This window comes from Zeus faber, assembly GCF_960531495.2.
Source record: "Zeus faber genome assembly, chromosome: 8".
In the NCBI taxonomy this organism is placed as follows: domain Eukaryota; kingdom Metazoa; phylum Chordata; class Actinopteri; order Zeiformes; family Zeidae; genus Zeus; species Zeus faber.
Genome location: NC_137195.1, coordinates 12,843,096 through 12,859,543, shown reverse-complemented (window position 1 = coordinate 12,859,543; position 16,448 = coordinate 12,843,096). Strand labels below are relative to the sequence as shown.

The 16,448-nt window shown below is 47.1% G+C and overlaps 2 protein-coding genes across 4 annotated transcripts; both read left to right on the top strand.

The window, feature by feature from the left end:
- The first annotated feature begins 307 nt into the window (after positions 1-307).
- Positions 308-9,470, top strand: pbxip1b (pre-B-cell leukemia homeobox interacting protein 1b). 3 transcript variants are annotated; one of them, XM_080006199.1, is made up of 11 exons: positions 308-450; positions 2,469-2,548; positions 3,203-3,287; positions 3,364-3,422; positions 3,536-3,956; positions 4,846-5,073; positions 5,224-5,247; positions 5,843-5,895; positions 6,177-6,290; positions 6,413-6,503; positions 6,791-9,470. In XM_080006199.1, exons 2-11 carry the CDS (start codon positions 2,495-2,497, stop codon positions 8,236-8,238), a joined length of 2,577 nt encoding a protein of 858 aa, XP_079862325.1. In that variant the 5' UTR covers positions 308-450; positions 2,469-2,494; the 3' UTR covers positions 8,239-9,470. The 3 variants fall into 3 exon arrangements, with proteins under 3 accessions (XP_079862325.1, XP_079862323.1, XP_079862324.1); XM_080006197.1 differs by having other exon boundaries at positions 6,413-6,647; positions 6,791-9,468; XM_080006198.1 differs by lacking the exon at positions 5,224-5,247 and having other exon boundaries at positions 6,413-6,647; positions 6,791-9,468.
- Positions 9,471-9,727: 257 nt separating this feature from the next.
- LOC307233410 (toll-like receptor 11) lies at positions 9,728-16,130 on the top strand (the record flags this gene model as incomplete). The annotated part of the gene is made up of 12 exons (XM_080004741.1): positions 9,728-9,951; positions 10,131-10,263; positions 10,438-10,778; positions 11,420-11,618; positions 11,888-12,055; positions 12,150-12,470; positions 12,569-12,832; positions 12,999-13,187; positions 13,267-13,698; positions 15,039-15,247; positions 15,357-15,474; positions 15,837-16,130. 12 exons carry the CDS (start codon positions 9,728-9,730, stop codon positions 15,852-15,854), a joined length of 2,616 nt encoding a protein of 871 aa, XP_079860867.1. The 3' UTR covers positions 15,855-16,130.
- Between the last annotated feature and the right edge of the window lie 318 nt (positions 16,131-16,448).

Here is a 16,448-nt window from a genome sequence, read left to right as displayed (position 1 = left end):
TTATGGTTAGATATGACCCCGTCCGAAGTTCCGCGCCCGCCTCTGCTATAGATACAGCGAAGCTCGGACCGGAAGCAGTCATCGCTGTGCATCCTTCTAATGTCTTGCACATGAAACAAGGGGGACGTTTTAGCTGCCGCAATCATTTTTGGAGCCACGCCGCCGGCCTACGCCGCTTCACCTGGGCCTGTCAATCAAAGCCGTGGTGGGGGCCCCGCCCCGTTCGCCGCGTTGCGATTGGCCGAGCGGGCGGGGCCACAGCCGCCCGGCCCCCGCCTCCGGACGACGGGCGGCTCAGACGCGCGCACCATGGAGAAGGAAGAGGTGGGAACGTTCTCCAGGTTGTGAGTTTATGAAGAGGTTTCATTAAGGAAAAAACAACCAAACAAACAAACAAACAAACAAACAGACGCCGCCGCCGCCGGGGTCACATTCAAACCACTGGACGCGGTAAGTCCCAGCACACACAGCGCAACCCTTCCAAGTGTCTGGGGGGGGGGTAAACATTGGTCGCGTTGTTTAGACTGCGTTGTTGTGCTTCCTGGTAGTTTAAATGGTGAAGGGTGGAGGTGTTATGGATGCATGAGCCTGAACTTCAACTTCATTAAGAGTCTGTAACAGTCTGCGCCTGTCTCGTCCTGTCTACTTAACTTTGGGGACGTCATCGTCACGAAACCGTGTTTCAAATCGACCCATAAACGATTCGGTGGAAAACCGACGGGTTCCCGCGATACAGGTAATAGCAGTGCGTATATGAGCGGTGTTTGGTTGGGGGTGGTGTGTCGAAGTTTGTACCAGCATGGTCCTGGCTTTCCATCGGAAAGGCCTTTTTTTTTTTTTTTTTTGTTTTTTTTAAGGTTTTCAGCTCTGACCATGTTTGGTCATTTCTTTTCTCTCTCTCTCTCTCTCTCTCTCTCTCTCTTCCCAGACTCTGGCGTAAAGATAAGCCTCCCAATTTCAACCGCTTCCGAACGGACTGTTGCGTTTCGTTTTTGTTTGTTTTTCTTTTTTTAAATGCCAAAGAACTGCGTCGGACAACCAAGCACGTTCCAAACACGCGTGGAAGTGCGGCTGACTGTCAGCGTCTGTGAGATGTCCTTGTTCTCTCCAGATTCAGACAGGAATGGCTCCTCTCCCATGGATCGCGGCTTTTGGAAATGATCCTTGTTGCGGCGCTTGGATGCGGGGCTCCTTCGCGGCGCATTTCCAGAAACCTCCCTGGGACACGGCAGCCGCCCTGAGAATGCGTTTGTGCTGCCCTCAGGAGACACACGCTGCGCCGTCTGTTTAACTCTCTCCAGTCAATCTTATCACCGCTATATTTAGCTGGTATCTATTTAAGCCATTCCACTATATGCTCCCTGGGCCCGGGGCTACATTCTGGAGGCTCCTGGGAGGAAGCTCATCGGAAAACCTAAATAGCACTGGGAGAGAATTGACTTTAGGATACGGAGTGTTTCATTACGCAGAGAGAGTAGTCAGTGTTAATACTTACAGTGTTATACTAACACCGACTACCTCCTAGTTCAACTACTTTTAACTGGGTACAGTCCAAATAGAAGGGTGGGAAAGTGAATATTGAAGTAAAATGCTCACTTCTTCCCTCTTAGCTTATTAGGAGAAGGGCTTTGTTCGGAAGGGCCGCTGGTCTCTCAGTTACTGTGTCTCTCCTGTTGTGATCTAGGACAGAACGGGGCTTCCCGAGCCAAAGAGCTAGGACGCAGTAAACATGTTTAACTACAAAATCTACCGCTGTTGGTAGATTCGCCTTTACGATTAAGAAAGACTGCTTTTGTAGCCATCAGTTTACAAGGCCGTTCTCAGTGTGTCTTTGAAATGCACACTTCATTCTGCTCGTGATTTCTCATGTGGCCCCCGGCCTTGGTTACCCTTGTTCCGGCCGAAGCATGTCTATACCAGTCAAAAGGCAGGGTGACCAAATAGCACGCATCACACCCAAACTACTAATGAAGAACTCAATGCTCCCGGAGACATGAATTTCCTGTGCACATGCATGCACGCACACTATAACAGATAAATGTGTACCTTACAGTCAGTCCTTTTATTAGCTGAGAGGGCGAGGCCAACTGGTTTAGGGATCTATTCAAATTGTATGTATATGTAAACAGCGGATGTAAATTCCCTTGTGTAGCAGAGAAAGGACAGTTTCCGCCTGATGGTAGACCAGTGAAGGGCCTTTGAACAATGCTGCCTCCTTGGCATGTTTAGATCAGAATGTACCATTTACATAAAAATGTACAGTAACAAAGGCCGCCGTTTCCATCTCACCATCCTCGCAAGTGTATTGAAAATCAGTGAGCACAAATTGTACCAGAGAATATAAACACATGGAGGCTTGCAGTTGCCATTTATCTTCACTTTGCAGAGTGTGGCGTTCCCTTCAAGGTAACATGGAAGACGTCAATGTTTTGTTTTGTTTTTTTTGTTCGTTTTTTATTATGTTGCAGAAGTCTGAGACCCCCACTAGAGGGCCATGTCTGACAGCGCCGGTGCCAACAGCAACAGCTGGACCATCCTTACACAGAATGTACGAAGTCTTTCAGCATCCATGCGCTTTTATCAAAATGTATCACTTTGACCCTGAAGAGGGAATGCATAATGTGTGCTATGAGTGCCCTAAATGAGAAGTCATTGTTATTAAAAAAGGAGACTACTTGTCCCAATTAATTTCTTTTTCTAGGTCACTTGAGTATGAAATGGGTTTCTGTGATCAGGCTTGAAAAAAAGGTGATATGAGGAACTGTCGTTATTAGTTCATTTCTTGATATTTCTTACTCAGCCCCGATCTTACCCAACAAGTTAAAAGTAATAACCAGATTTTTTTTTCACCTGTATAGGGGAAATGTTGGGAAGACAGAAATCTTGCCAGCCAAAATATTTTCAATAAATTCCTTCAAACAAATAGTCGATAAATTCATATAATAGTTTCTTGTATGACTGGAAAATATAAGCACACACAAGAATAGTCAAGTACTGATATAGACTTGTTTCTTAAGCCGTCTGTTTATTCAGTGTCTTCTCCAGTGAGACTCGGTCAAAGGTTGTTGTTTAAGTATGTGTTAGTTTGCTTTATTCTGCCCACCAGAACATCTCAAAAAGCCATAGGCCTAAATCTGTCGACACTGCATGACTACTAGTCACGTTACTTTGTGTTGTGTACATGTGTGTCTATTTGTCTAAGGAGACTCAAGCTGAAAACCTGAGGCCTCTGGCAGAAGGTACAGAGCGCCATGAAGACAACGGCACATCCACCTCTGAGAACACAGGTTTTACGAAACACACACGCACACGGAATTTCACAGTCCCCTGGCTGTTCTACATCTGTCCCCTCCATGTTGACAGGCTGTAGCACAGATACCCAGCTCGGCGAGGGGAGCCAGTCTGCAGCGAAGAACCAACAGGTCAAGAAGAGCCCCATTTGTACCCCAAATCACATAATTTTCTGCTTCTCGGATCCATCTATCTGTATTGATACACTGAATAATAATTCATTTTGTGAACTACTGCTTTGCAGACATCCGGAGAAAGTATGACAGCGTTAAGTGGAGGCACTAGTGCTGGCTTTGCCCAAAACCCAGACATCACCCCAACCCAAGCTGGTGATGCCACCCCTCCCTCCGCGTTAGATGTTGTGTCTCGCTCATTCGATGATGGAGACATGCATAGCCAATCGGAAGGGCTGCCGGAGGGTCCCGTGGAGTCTGGCCCCGACCCAGACTCTTTTTCTGACTCCTACACCCACATAAGCCCCTCCCCTGACGAGCCGCCAGGTGCACAGCTGACCACCGAGACCCTGAGAAGTGTGGAGATGACCGAGGAGGCAGAAAGATTTTCACAAGAAGGACCAGGGCAATCCCTTGATGAGGAGGGACCTGGACCAGTAGACGAGGAGTCTGAGCAGTCTCAGAGGGACTCTGACTCTGGGAGACGGTCAGGTGAGAGGACAAAAAGTTACCAGCTGTAGAAATCACAATGATAAGAACAAAAACATACCTTACCTTGATGACACATTTATACATGTCATATACTGTACCTTGCAACTGTACCTTCCATTCACGAGGGAGTTTTTGAAAAGTTGTTTGTTCAACTTGTAACTTTGGTTTTATAAATTTAGCCATTTGTGTCTTTTTTTCCCCTCCACTCCATGGATTTTTCTACAGTCATGTGTCTGAAGGAGACACATACGATTGCAGAAAAAACCCTGAATGAACTCAGTGACTCAGTATTACCTCAGTATTTGAATTGCATGTGACGGACCAGCTGATAGCGCACCTGTTCAGTATCTGGGGCAGGAGATCTTTCTGCGGAGATCATGGTTGTGATCTGGACAGGAGCATGATGTGACAGAGAAAATTTAGAGCTGGGTCACATTCAGCGCCAGTAAATTGGCCTCGAAGGGAGCGAACAAAGAGCGCACTTCATCCGAAAATAGCACCACTTCATCCCAGCGGTAGAAAGCAACTAGTAAAAGTTTAGACCTGAGAATATTCTGAGCACCTGAGAGATGAATCATTTCAGAAGCAATTATTGCATTGATTTGTGCATGGTGGGGAAATATGGAGAGCCACTGGAGCAAAGCAGATGGATGGGTAGAACATATCCCAGAATGGACGGAGACACATTTCTTAAGAGTTTGTAGTCATTGGGCCGTGAAGCCAGCTACCAACCGTGCTGTCTTACATCATTTCCGACAGCTCAAGCACAGTCACACTCAACAAAGTGCTACAGCTCTGGTTTGAAAAAAGAGAATGTGAGAAAACGTGAATGAAGTCAACCCGCCCATTCTTACCACCGCTGTTCTGCCTGTAACCCTCACCCCCGCAGATCCAAAAATAGGGGAGGAAGGGATAGAAGATGTGGGGGAGGCAGAAGTGAGGAGGAGGAGGAGGTCCCTCCTAGCAGCACTGGAGCGAATCGGAAGGAGGGAGGAGGAAGATGAAGGGGAAGAGGAATTCCAGCCGCCTCAGCGGGCTGATGACAGCGGGTTCTCGGTAAACAAGTGCATCCTGGGAGCGGTTATTCTGTTAGGTCTTGGCACCATCTTCTTCTCAGGTAGGCATCACCACAAGTACTTTAAATCAGGTGGAGGCGGTGTTATTTTTTTAATACATTTAGGGTTCATTCAAAGGCAATAAAAACGTGACAGACAAGCAGTGGGCTAGTTGAGGTGTGCTCTCAGACCGAGGTGTATTATGCCTACAGGTGTCTTCATGGACCTGGATGAGGGTAGGCTGCGTATATGTGGGTGTGCACTGCACTGTCACTTGCTTGTGCTTGCTTGTGCACTGCATGCTTTTTTTATTTCAGATTTCATATGAACTTAGTATTGACGCTTTTGTTCTTCCCGTAAAGGAACACTTTTTTTTTTTTATTTTAGCCTCGGCCTTTCTTTTTTCAGGGAGTCAATCATTGGGAGTCAACCCGAGTGACTGCTGCACAACGGCACAATCGGGTCGCTGAAGAATGTGGGCGCAAATTGCGATCACCCCAGCAGAAGCTATTCTCTCAATACTGGATTAATTTAAAATATCCTGATGCCAATCACTCAGCTTGGGTCCCAGTGGTAGAAAATAGGGTTTAGGTTTAAACATACTATTTTCCTTTTACTTCTCCCTGAAAAAGTTGTCCTATTTGCTTGTCTCTGTTTGATGAAAGGGCTTCTTTGTTGGTTACACATTGCCAGTGTTTATTTCAGAATGTGCAATTTTAATGTTTTCTGTGTTTTGTGTCTTTAGAGGTTATGGTCATGTAATTTGCTTTATAATGATGCACAGGGAGGTTAATCTTTCTTTATTATTCATTGATATAAAATCATTTGCAGAAAGTGACTATGGTCCAAGGGAACTGAAAGACACAGAGGGACCTATAAAACAGGTCAGTCTGAAGTCATTTACTCTATTCATGGTTTTTTTTTCTTTCATGTTAATCGTTAGAATCAAGACATACCATTTGGTAGATATTTTTATTTAAAGCTCCTAGCAAATGTGAGTATAATCCCATACATTTTGAGAATATAAGCTGTGGTAAGCAGTTTAAGCCTTTTTTTCCCAGCTTATTCATGAGGCTAATGCTCCTAAAGGCAATCACCACTAAGTTGTGATTCCAATAATTGGAGTTTGGGCCCTCGTACAGTGTTGTGTGTCTTGTGTTTGTAGGAATGGCTGAATCCAGATGGTCCTCAAGCACCCGTAGATACTGAAAGTACAGAACTTCTAAATAAGTTAGCTAAAGAAAAACAACAGATTGATGTGTTACAAGCCCATCTTAAGGTAGGCTGTGTGTGTGTGTGTGTGTGTGTGTGTGTGTGTGTGTGTGTGTGCGCGCGTGCGTGTGTGCGTGTGTGTGCGCGCGCTATTCTCACAGGATTCTTTTGTGTTCTGTTTTAAATCAGGCACACCAAGAAGAGCTAAAAGTGGCCAAGGGACAGGCGGCCGAGGGAGCCAATGAGCTGCGGCGTAGAGAGGAGATGGAGAGAGAAAATGGTAGGCTGAAGAAAGAGATGGCGTCTCTCCCCGTCCTTCAGAAAGAAAACGAGAGGATGAAGAGGGAGCTGGAGTCTGTCCCCGCGCTCCAGAAAGAACTAGAAACTCTGAGAAGTGCCGTGGCTGGGCTTAAACTCTCCGCAGGTACCCAGGAATGATGGGTGTAGGAGGCAGGGGTTAGATAGGAAGGAAGGGGCCGGGTGGTTTCTTTTGACTTTTTTTATTTTTATGATTTTCCCGTTGAGATCTTTATAATGTACTGACTGACTGTTCCTTTCCTCCATCAGTCAATGAAGCCTCTCCGCCGCCTGTGACTCCCACTGAAACGCCCACCGCCGGCCAAGGAGGAGACAGCATGCCGGCTGTGGCTGGAAGCACTGAGAAGCAGGCCAAGAAACCTGGCGAGGGCGTGAAAGTGGAGAAAAAGAGAGAGTTCAAAAAGGAGAAATACGACGTGGGAGAGGAGTGGAAAGACAGGAATAAAATGGAGTGCAAAGAAGCACAGAAAAAGGAGCCTACGGGCGGGGGTGATACTTATTGGGAAGGGAAGGAGGTGAAAAAGCCTGAACATGACCAGGGGAAAGGCAAGGATGTTAAAGGATGGAGGCAAAAGGGAGAAAAGAAGGAAGACTGGAAAAGAGAAAAGGCGAGCAGAGGGGACGATGGGAAGCCGTGGAAGGACAGGGAAGGTCAAAAGGAATGGAAGGGAAAGAACGAAAGAAAGCACTGGAATGAGGAAACGGAATTGAATGAAGGGCAGAGCGAGCGATTGAGTGATGGAGAACGGAAAGATAAGGACGAGAAGAAGGACGGAAAGGGAAGGAAAGAGCATGCGAAGTGGCAAAGGGGCAAGGAGGAATGGGAGCCAGAGGTGAAGTGGAAGAAAGGGAAGGAGCGCTACAAGGAAGGCGGAAAAGAATGGAAAGAGGAGATAAAGGATGGCTCCGAGAAAGAGTGGAAGAAAAGCAGCGGGCAGAAGAGTAAAGGCTGCAAAGACCTGGGCAGAGAACGGCCGGGAAGAGAGGAGAGGAAGACCGGGGGGAAGAAGGAGCGATCCGAAGACGCTGGGTGGAAGAGAGAAGGTCGGAGAGAGGAAAGAAATCACGGGGATTGGAAGAAGGACAAAGAAAGCCCCTACAGAGAGGAACACAAACATAAGAAACCTGAGCACCGCCGCCATGCCAGCGGCAGCCGCAACGACCATCACTGGCAGGGCCCAGCCGGGAGGAAACCCTCCCCGGACCACCCGGACTACTGGGTTCACCAGAGGGAGAGGGTCCAGCAGAACCGAGTCCCACCGCACCACTGTGTCACCGTGGAGACCTGTGCCCAGGCCGAGGGGCTGCTTCCTGTCCACCTGTCAGAGTTCCAGGACGTCCTCCAAGGCTACCTGGCCAGGGCAGCAGAGGCGGGGGCGGACCCCTCCAAGGCGGAGGAGCTCACCCGCCTAGTCACCGAGTTCTTCATGGACGGGGTGTTTGCCCACGACCGAATGAGTTTCCGAGATTTCGCGGAGGACGTGGCAGACATTTTGGAAGACATGGTGGAGGGCGATAGTGATGACGAGGGCGACGGCGACGGCGATGGCGAGGGTGAGGAAGATGCGATAGAGGAAGAAATGGAGAAGTTTGAGGGAGAGGTAGTGAAGCGGTTTTCAGCGCAGAGGCCGGCACCAGAAATTGCAGAAGGAAAGAAAGGGGAATTGAAGAAGGAGAGCGGAAGAGGACGTGGCTGATTCTATGAAGAATGAAATTGGCCTTGAAATGAAGAATAGACGGAGTAATCGATAAGTGGAGATATTCAAGGGAACATTTCACGATGGACCATACACATTATGCACTTAAGGGCACATACATGTATCATGTTTTATGTCTTATAAAGGTTCTGCCGTCGTCTCTTTTGGTCTCGTCCAGGTTTTCTCTCGGCAGCCTGATATGAATAGTACATCCCTTCAGACGTCATTCTGACCGAGAGAAATGCACATGTACCGGTACACAAGGTGCATACCACCTTAGCAGGCACATGTTGCTGGGGTGATTGATTGACCTTGTAAATGCAGGTGATAATATCAGGGGAAAGAGCCTTGAAGAAGAGATGGTAGCAGAAGTTGAATGTTGTATTCAAAGCCTGAGCATCGTCTTGACAATGTTTCAGACGTTTCCCGGGTTCCTCGCGGACGCAGAACATATGAGGGGGGGGGGGGGGGGGGGGGGACACGCTCCTTCTGTCTTAACACTGTCGCAAGCCATATTTGGTAGTCAAATGTCTGGGTCAAAAATCCAACCATCTGTCCTGGGGAAGTGTTAATGTAGTTGTTTATTTTAGGTGTGTGTCTGGTCATCTGTCGTGTTATCTTTAATTCTTTGTCAGTAGAATGACATTGAAAGGTCAAGACAAGCTGTGCAATTTTGCTTATCTTTAGCGTAGCATTTCAGATTGTATTGTGGTATACGGTCAATTCTGAAAACTAACCCTATTTTCACCCACAACCCAAGAAATAAGATAACACAATAATATAGTGGAATATAAAAAGCAACGTCTTGCACATCTGTCATTTCGCTCTTGGTTTACACTAAATGTCTTTCATTCATTATGATAAGTTCAGCGCTTTCTTACGGTACATCAAGTGTGCTTCTGCACTTAAATATTTTTGTCAAGGAAGTCAAATTTCCAGTTCTTTTATGGCAAGATTACTTGACAGAGTTGTAATTTAAAGTCCAGCAGCATAAAGATTGTATCTGAATGGGCATCAATGCAGAAATACTTGTTAGGGCTCCTGGCAGCATAGAAAATGTTTTATGTTAAATGTTTTATTTGGGCATATAATTAATAAAACTAGCGTTCCCCTGCTGTGAGGGGGAAAAAACATTTTGTCATCTGTGTGCTTGTGATCTTTTTATACTTTATTTACCCATGGTTATTTTACTCCTGCATGAAAACATTTCTTTTGATTAGCATATTGATTTCAGTTCCTCTTTTATACTTCATCTGAACCGCATTTAGCAGTATTTTCAAGCATCAGTGGTTAACGGACATTCAAAAGTAAGTGACATTTTTGTTTATAGAATAGCTTTTTGTTGCAACATCAAATTTGAATTAAATTATGAAGGATGGTGCTAAAAGTCTGAGGCAAAACACCATTTCCAGTATGCTTTATATCCTAAGTGTTATTAGGAACGCAGTCATTTATTTCCCTTGTCCTTTACACAGGTGCAGCTCTCATCATGGGCTGTAACTCGTGGGGTTTGATGTGGTGTATCAAACTGTGTGTTAGTGCACTGCTGGTCATATGCCAGTTTGGTGGCGGTGCGAAGGCTCGGATCAGACGGTTTTGTAAATGGTTCGAAGAGGACAGCTATGTTCAGAAGGACATTGGAAGCAGTGTTATTTGCTCCCTTATGCCCGGCCTCGGCCCCTACTCTACTTGTGCTGATGTCACCGATCTAAGGTGAGCTCATTTTCCGGCACCAAGCTTTTACAGATAAATACACGTGGGAATTTAACACCATCGCTGCAAAGTTCCATCAACACATTTCTACTGATCCAAACTAATATACATTGACGAGGAGGTTGAAGTCACATTGTTTCAACAAATTGAATACTGGTTATTTTAATGTCCATCTGAAGTTTGGCCCTGAGGGAGGTGTACCCTAACACTCGGACCCTGTGCATCCGTCTGTCCGATGACTTCATCCCCCCTGCTTCCTTCTCTCGCTTCCCCTCTCTGGAGATGCTACGCTTAGAGGGTGAACTGGCCAAGGTACTACGTGGGCTATTTTAGGGCGATAGCGTACTTGAGTAATGAAAATCTTGCACAAATTGCTGTAAACTTCTGAGTTTGGCATAAAAACAGCCTCTCTACTAAAACAAAAGCGTAATTCGACTCAATAAAACAAAAAAAACCCCACTTAAATTCTGTGTATCTTTTCTGAAGGTGTCTTCAGGTGCCTTCTCGGGCTTGTCCAACCTGCGTTTCCTCATCATTGACGTCACACCAAACAGCCCGAAATGTGTCAACTGCACCTTGGAGTTGGGGCTTTTCAAAAGTTTGGTTAGCCTCGAGTCACTCACCCTGAAAGGGGTGTGTGTCTCTGTTGTCCCACCAACCCTGCTGGTTCCCTTGGTGAGGCTGAGGAAGGTGGTTGTCGACCAGGCGGGGGCTAAGGACCTGGCGGAAGTGTTTTGTCTCCTCACCCCAGAGATGAAGGACCTCCGGAATCTAAGTCTCTCTTTGAACCAGCTGGAAGTTATTCGAAACAGGGGCTGTGTCACCGGGTATGGGTCATCTGGATGGACTGCTCGATTACTTCGCTGCTTGTACCGTTGATTCAAGTGTACTACATTGTTTCGTTTTTCCACATAAAATAATAAAGTCATCCTTTACCTGTCCTATATATCCTAGGGCAGGAGCTAAAGCCTGGCCAACAGAAGTCCTTTCCAGAATCCAGGTGTTGCACCTGTCCAACAACCCAATCCAGATTGTGGAACGCGACTCCCTGTCTGTGTTCCAGAACCTGTCAAGCTTGAAGCTAAGTTTTTTGACCCCTCGGGTGGGCCAGTTAAGCGAATCCGGCATTGCGAAATTGGCAACACTCAATGTTATGAGTTATGGTGACGTCTTAACCCTAACCCTGACCGAGATGTGTACTTTAGTGGCTCAACTGGAAATAGGGTCCTTAACGATGACCAGGATCAATGTGAGAGACTTCAACACCCTGGGAATGAGTAGGTAGGTTAAAGGTCTCACTCACGGAATTGCAACAGGCAAACATTTAGAAATGACGTATAACCTCAATTTTTCATGAACACGTTTAATTGATCAATAGTATACTTTTAAGTGTGCCCTTCGGGTTATTCCAGGTAACGGGAGGTGTAATGCATCTTCCGTAATAATATTTCCAACCTGTTTTTTCAAGGTGTGGAAATAGTCTGAGGGAACTGTTATTGAACCAAGACACGCTCCAAGACATCGAGCAGGACTTCTGGACCCAATCGCTGGGGATCCAGTCTCTGGAGATTGAGCTGGCTCAGCTCAGAAATGCCTCGTTCTGTGCTGCGGGGAGAGGGGCTCAATGGAACCTGACATCCCTCTTCCTGTCTCTGAACCACCTGACTGTAATTGAAGCTGAACAGGTGCCAACAGATCCTGCCCACAGAAGTAGAATCAGGCCTTTGGTTTTGATTATTTTTTTTAAATATTGGCCAATTCCCCTAAAAGAGTATTATTCGGGGGTTCCTTATTTGCGGTCTTGAGGACCTTTAATGGTGTTGTCCTTCATTTATTTATTTATTTATTTAAAAAAAAAAATTGTGCTTTTTACTATTTATCCAGCCGAGAGTTAAAAAAAATACGCATAAACATAACACTTTGCTGTCTTTTTCAGTTTGCTTGCATGCCTCTCCTCGAAGAACTGGACCTCAGTGACAATCGTATTGCTTCTCTGGCTCCCAGAGCCTTCCATGGGCTGTCCAGGCTACGTCTCCTCCAACTGACCAATAACCACCTCACTAAGCTGGGAACTCATGACTTTGAGGAGCTGTCCTTGCTGGAGGTATTGATTGGTATTGGTATTTAGGTGTGTGTGCATGCATGATTGTATAAGTATATTATAACAAGGCTTTGATGGTCTGTTGTGCGCTGATCAGGTGCTGGCCCTGGATGGAAACAGGATTGACCATGATGGAATTGAAGAGGGCGTGTTTAGGAACCAGCACCAGCTCCGAGATTTATCCCTGGGCCAGATCGATATAATTTATCAATTCTACTTCAGCCTTGTGTTTTATGGCTACCCGCCTAAGCTCCAGAGATTCCTCCTCAATGTTGGCCCAGGAACAAACTTGCACGTGGGCAAAATTCGCCCACCCGAGAGTCAGGTGTCGATGGAGATCAGAGGAGACTACATCAACGCACACGACTGCAACAACAATCTCTATCCCAAGGTGCAGGAGCTGATCGTGAGGGGCCAGGTATTGCTCTGTTCCGTTACATTTTTTTTGTCGAACTGTGTATTATACGGCACGACGAGCCACGGTCCAAAATCCGACTCCTTCCCTCTGAAATACAGGAAAAGAAAGGTACACCGTTCACGTGCAAGTCACGAGAATTCCTGGCTCCCTACTTTCCAAATCTCGAGTCCTTTGAGTACTGGGCCGATCCGGACAAAGTGGAAATCAGCTACGATCCAATCAATCAGCTGCGGGAACTGAAGAGGCTCAAACTGGTCAACCTGAACTTCTCCAACCGCACGCACCACGGCATGATCTTCAGGAACCTCACCCAGCTCAGGAGCCTGATTCTAGTAAACTGCAAACTCTCTTTCCTGACCAAGGTACCGTACTCTCCGTTCCGCTTCTACGGTGTTTGCTGGTCGCTCGTCGCCGGTTTTCACCTTCCGCGGACTGTCGGGATTCATTGTCAAAAATCAGAGCCTTATTTCACAAAAATTATTTCACTTCTCGCATTTGACGTAGTGGCTCATTATTTCCTCCAACCAGACTATGTTTCAGGATCTGGCGTCTCTGCGTCTGCTGCGTCTCTACAGCGAGAACCCTCTATTTCTGTCGGAGGGCGTGTTCCAGCCGCTGGTCAACCTGTCGGCCGTGGTCTTCGACCGCCTGGACCTGCGCTGCGACTGCTCCAACGAATGGCTCCTGGAATGGGCCGAACGCTCGCCGCGCGTGCAGGTCGGCGTCAGCTCCCTCACAACGTCAGTGTTTGATTCCCGCGTTGCGCCGTTACCTGATGGTCTGACGTGTGTTCCAGGTCTTGTCCCTGCAGCACCAGCAGTGTGTTTGGCACTACCAGAAACTCAATTTCCTCTCCATCATGGAGCGCATCTGCCAGACCGATGTGGACTTCCTCCTCTACATCTCCACGGCCATGGCGTCCTCCCTGCTCATATGCTCCTCCCTGGGATACCATTTCCTGCGCTGGCCCTTCACCGTCCTCTTCTTCCGCGTGCGCGGGTGGGCGGAGCGACGGCTGGGCCGGAGGTGGTGGAGGAAAAAGAGGGGCGGGCGAAGAGGGGGAGAGGGGATAGAAGAGGAGGAGGAGGAGGACGGGGAGGCCCTCTTCGACGCCTTCGTGTCGTTCAGCAGTCGCGACGAGGCCTGGGTGATGGGGGAGATGAGGCCCAGGCTGGAGCAGCAGGGGGCGCCGCGGCTCCGACTCTGTCTGCACCACAGAGACTTTGAGGTGACACGCACACGCACGCACTTGAAAAAAAACCAAACAATCGGAACCCAACTCATGAAATGGCAATGTCGTTGAAAGACGAAGGGCGGTACGAGTAAAAAAAAAAAAATAATGAAAAAAAAAAGAATATGGGTTAAAGGCCACCCGAGCTTATTTCAATTCCCGTGTTCCCCCTCAAAATGGATGTGTAGTATAGAACCACTAGGGAACTAACCAGCGCTGATACTGATACACTCAAGCAAACGTTTTGAGGCGGAAGATTTGTTTCGATCGCCGAGCCGATCAATAGTCATCACCAGGCTGCAGGCGGAAAGAGTGTGAAGGGGAGTGAGATGGTTTTTATTTCACGGTGAGGGGGCTCGGATAACTCACTTTTTGTCAAGCACTGTTTTATCAACGGAAAGACATTTTAAACATGTAATGCCAAAATCAGTTATTTCTGAAAAAAAAAAACCTACAGTATCGCGTTTTTTTTCAGCGGGGAGCGCCACATGGGGAAAAATAAACATCAAATGAACAAAAAAAAAAAAGCTTCAGATGGATGATTTTTTTTTTTATATTGAGAAACACATTGTAATATGTCCATCGATTCTCAAATCATCTTCGCAGCATGATGTCCATCGACCCAGACACCGCCATAGAAATACACAGAAATAGAATAGCATAATAGAATAGAATGAAATTATTAATAGAAATTCTTGCCTCGCTCCGTTTGAAGGCTCAGATTCCACGCCCGCGCACACAAGCCGCCTCCGCAGGGTTTGTTTGAATGGACAGGCGTAAAACAAACGACTCCACTGTCCTGAGCCGCGTCTCACATGTGAGCCTGGTATCAGCCCGTTACGTGATTCAGAGACCCCCCCCCCCCCCCCCAGAGACGTGAACGGACACAAACGCCCTTTCATCCTCATCTGTATCAAAGATGGCGGCGAGAGGTCAGGAGTAGAGAGCGGCGGTGGCGGCGGTGGCGGCTTGGGTGAAATCAGCCTCCGTCCGGAGGTGATGGGATGGATGTGTGCATTGTTTCTGATTCTGCTGGGTTTTTTTGTTTTTTTTGTTTTTTTTTCCTTTCATGTGTTTCTTCCACATGTGGGGTTTTGTTTTGGGTTTTTTTTGCTGTGGAAATGTCTGTCAACGTGCACTGTGGGGCAACCATGTCCTCGACAAACACCGAACATCATAGGACTGGACCCCACTCTCACTGAGCTGTCCCTCTCCCCCACTGTACTCTGCTGTACATCCATCCCATAAGGATCTCTATCCTCCCTTTATAAGCGAATGCAAAAAACCCCCCAAGAAACCCGGTTTTAACATCACACGATGACGTGTGCTCCCTGCAGGTGGGGAAGGGCATCGTGGACAACATCGCGGCGAGCATCCACCGCAGCAGGAGGACGGTGTGCGTGCTGAGCCGACACTTCCTGCACAGTGACTGGTGCGACCTGGAGATGAGGATGGCCACGCACCGCCTGCTCTCCGAGCAGAGCCACCGCGTCATCCTCATCTTCCTGGAGCACATCTCCCCCTTCGAGCTCTCCGCCTTCCACAGGTGAGCTCCGAGACGCAGTGGGCGATGCACAGGCGGCGCAACATGGGGACGGGGATTTGGTGTGCGTGGCGTTGACACTCTGCCTTGTGATGTTGTGGGCGCGGCGTAGGCTGGCTAAGCTGGCTCGGAGCAGGACCTACCTGGACTGGCCTCGGGACGAGAGCCAGAGGCTCGGCTTCTGGGAGCGTCTGCGCCACAATATCGCCGACAGAGACATCGATGCAGTGGTGAGCGTTGAACCTTCCCGCTGCGACCCCTGTGAAATAACGCTGAACTTGTTTGACGGCCAAAGTCGTCAAACGACCTCACGCGTTCGACAAACTTTATTCTGTTGCAGTCCAGGCCGGAAGAGACATCAAGTAGTTTAGAGTTATATAACTGGACTCACACATCACATAGTCAATGTGTTGAGTGTTGTGTTGTGCTGAATGATTATTTAAATCTATGGGGAACATTTTAGGTTATAAAGGAAAGAGCCGGACCGGACCCGCTCCTTTAATCAACTATATTTGCGGACCCCCCGTCCCCCTAAGCCGATGAAAGTTTGTATTTATGAGTAATATCATATGCACCTTTTGTCCTTTTTCAGCATGGAAATGGTTCCTGATCTCAGGTTCTACACCCGAAGCCGCCAGGACTCACATGAGAGGATTTTAAAGATCAGACACTGTATAAATGTGGGCAAATGCTTAAAACACAGAGACCTGGTGCCGAGCCTCCTGAAACACACGGGTAGATGGCTCTGCTGTACAATCATGAGCTCGTCAAAAATGATCAAATCATTGTAGCTTCTCAAATCTATTTACACGTTCAAAGATGAATTTATATCTTGACACGTCTATTCATTCATATTAACACAACAAATAACATATTGGCTTATAAAGTTTTGATTCTGCGTATTGTAGGACTTGGTGTGACTTAATAGATATTTGAAAATAAACAAAGACTATTTGCGGCATGTGTGATGTTTATTATTGATTATTTGATTGATTATTATTGTTTTTTATTTTTTATTTTGAATGAGGATTTTGTAGGAATCATTTTTTGGGTCAGACAGCCTCCGGGGAGCTTTTTAATAGGAAGTGAACCTATTTCAAAAGAAGTGTTTGTTCTGGACAACCTGTGGTCTGTTGGATTATTCCACTCCATACACACTTAAATGCATGTTTATCCGAGAGAGGAAGGATCATCTTTCAGAAAA

Coding starts and splice junctions, on each gene's coding strand:
- pbxip1b (XM_080006197.1), top strand. CDS start 2,495: ATGTCTGACAGCGCCGGTGCCAACAGCAACAGCTGGACCATCCTTACA. Junction 5,074..5,223: donor TGGCACCATCTTCTTCTCAG/GTAGGCATCACC, acceptor TTATGCCTACAG/GTGTCTTCATGGACCTGGAT. Junction 6,648..6,790: donor TGGGCTTAAACTCTCCGCAG/GTACCCAGGAAT, acceptor TTCCTCCATCAG/TCAATGAAGCCTCTCCGCCG.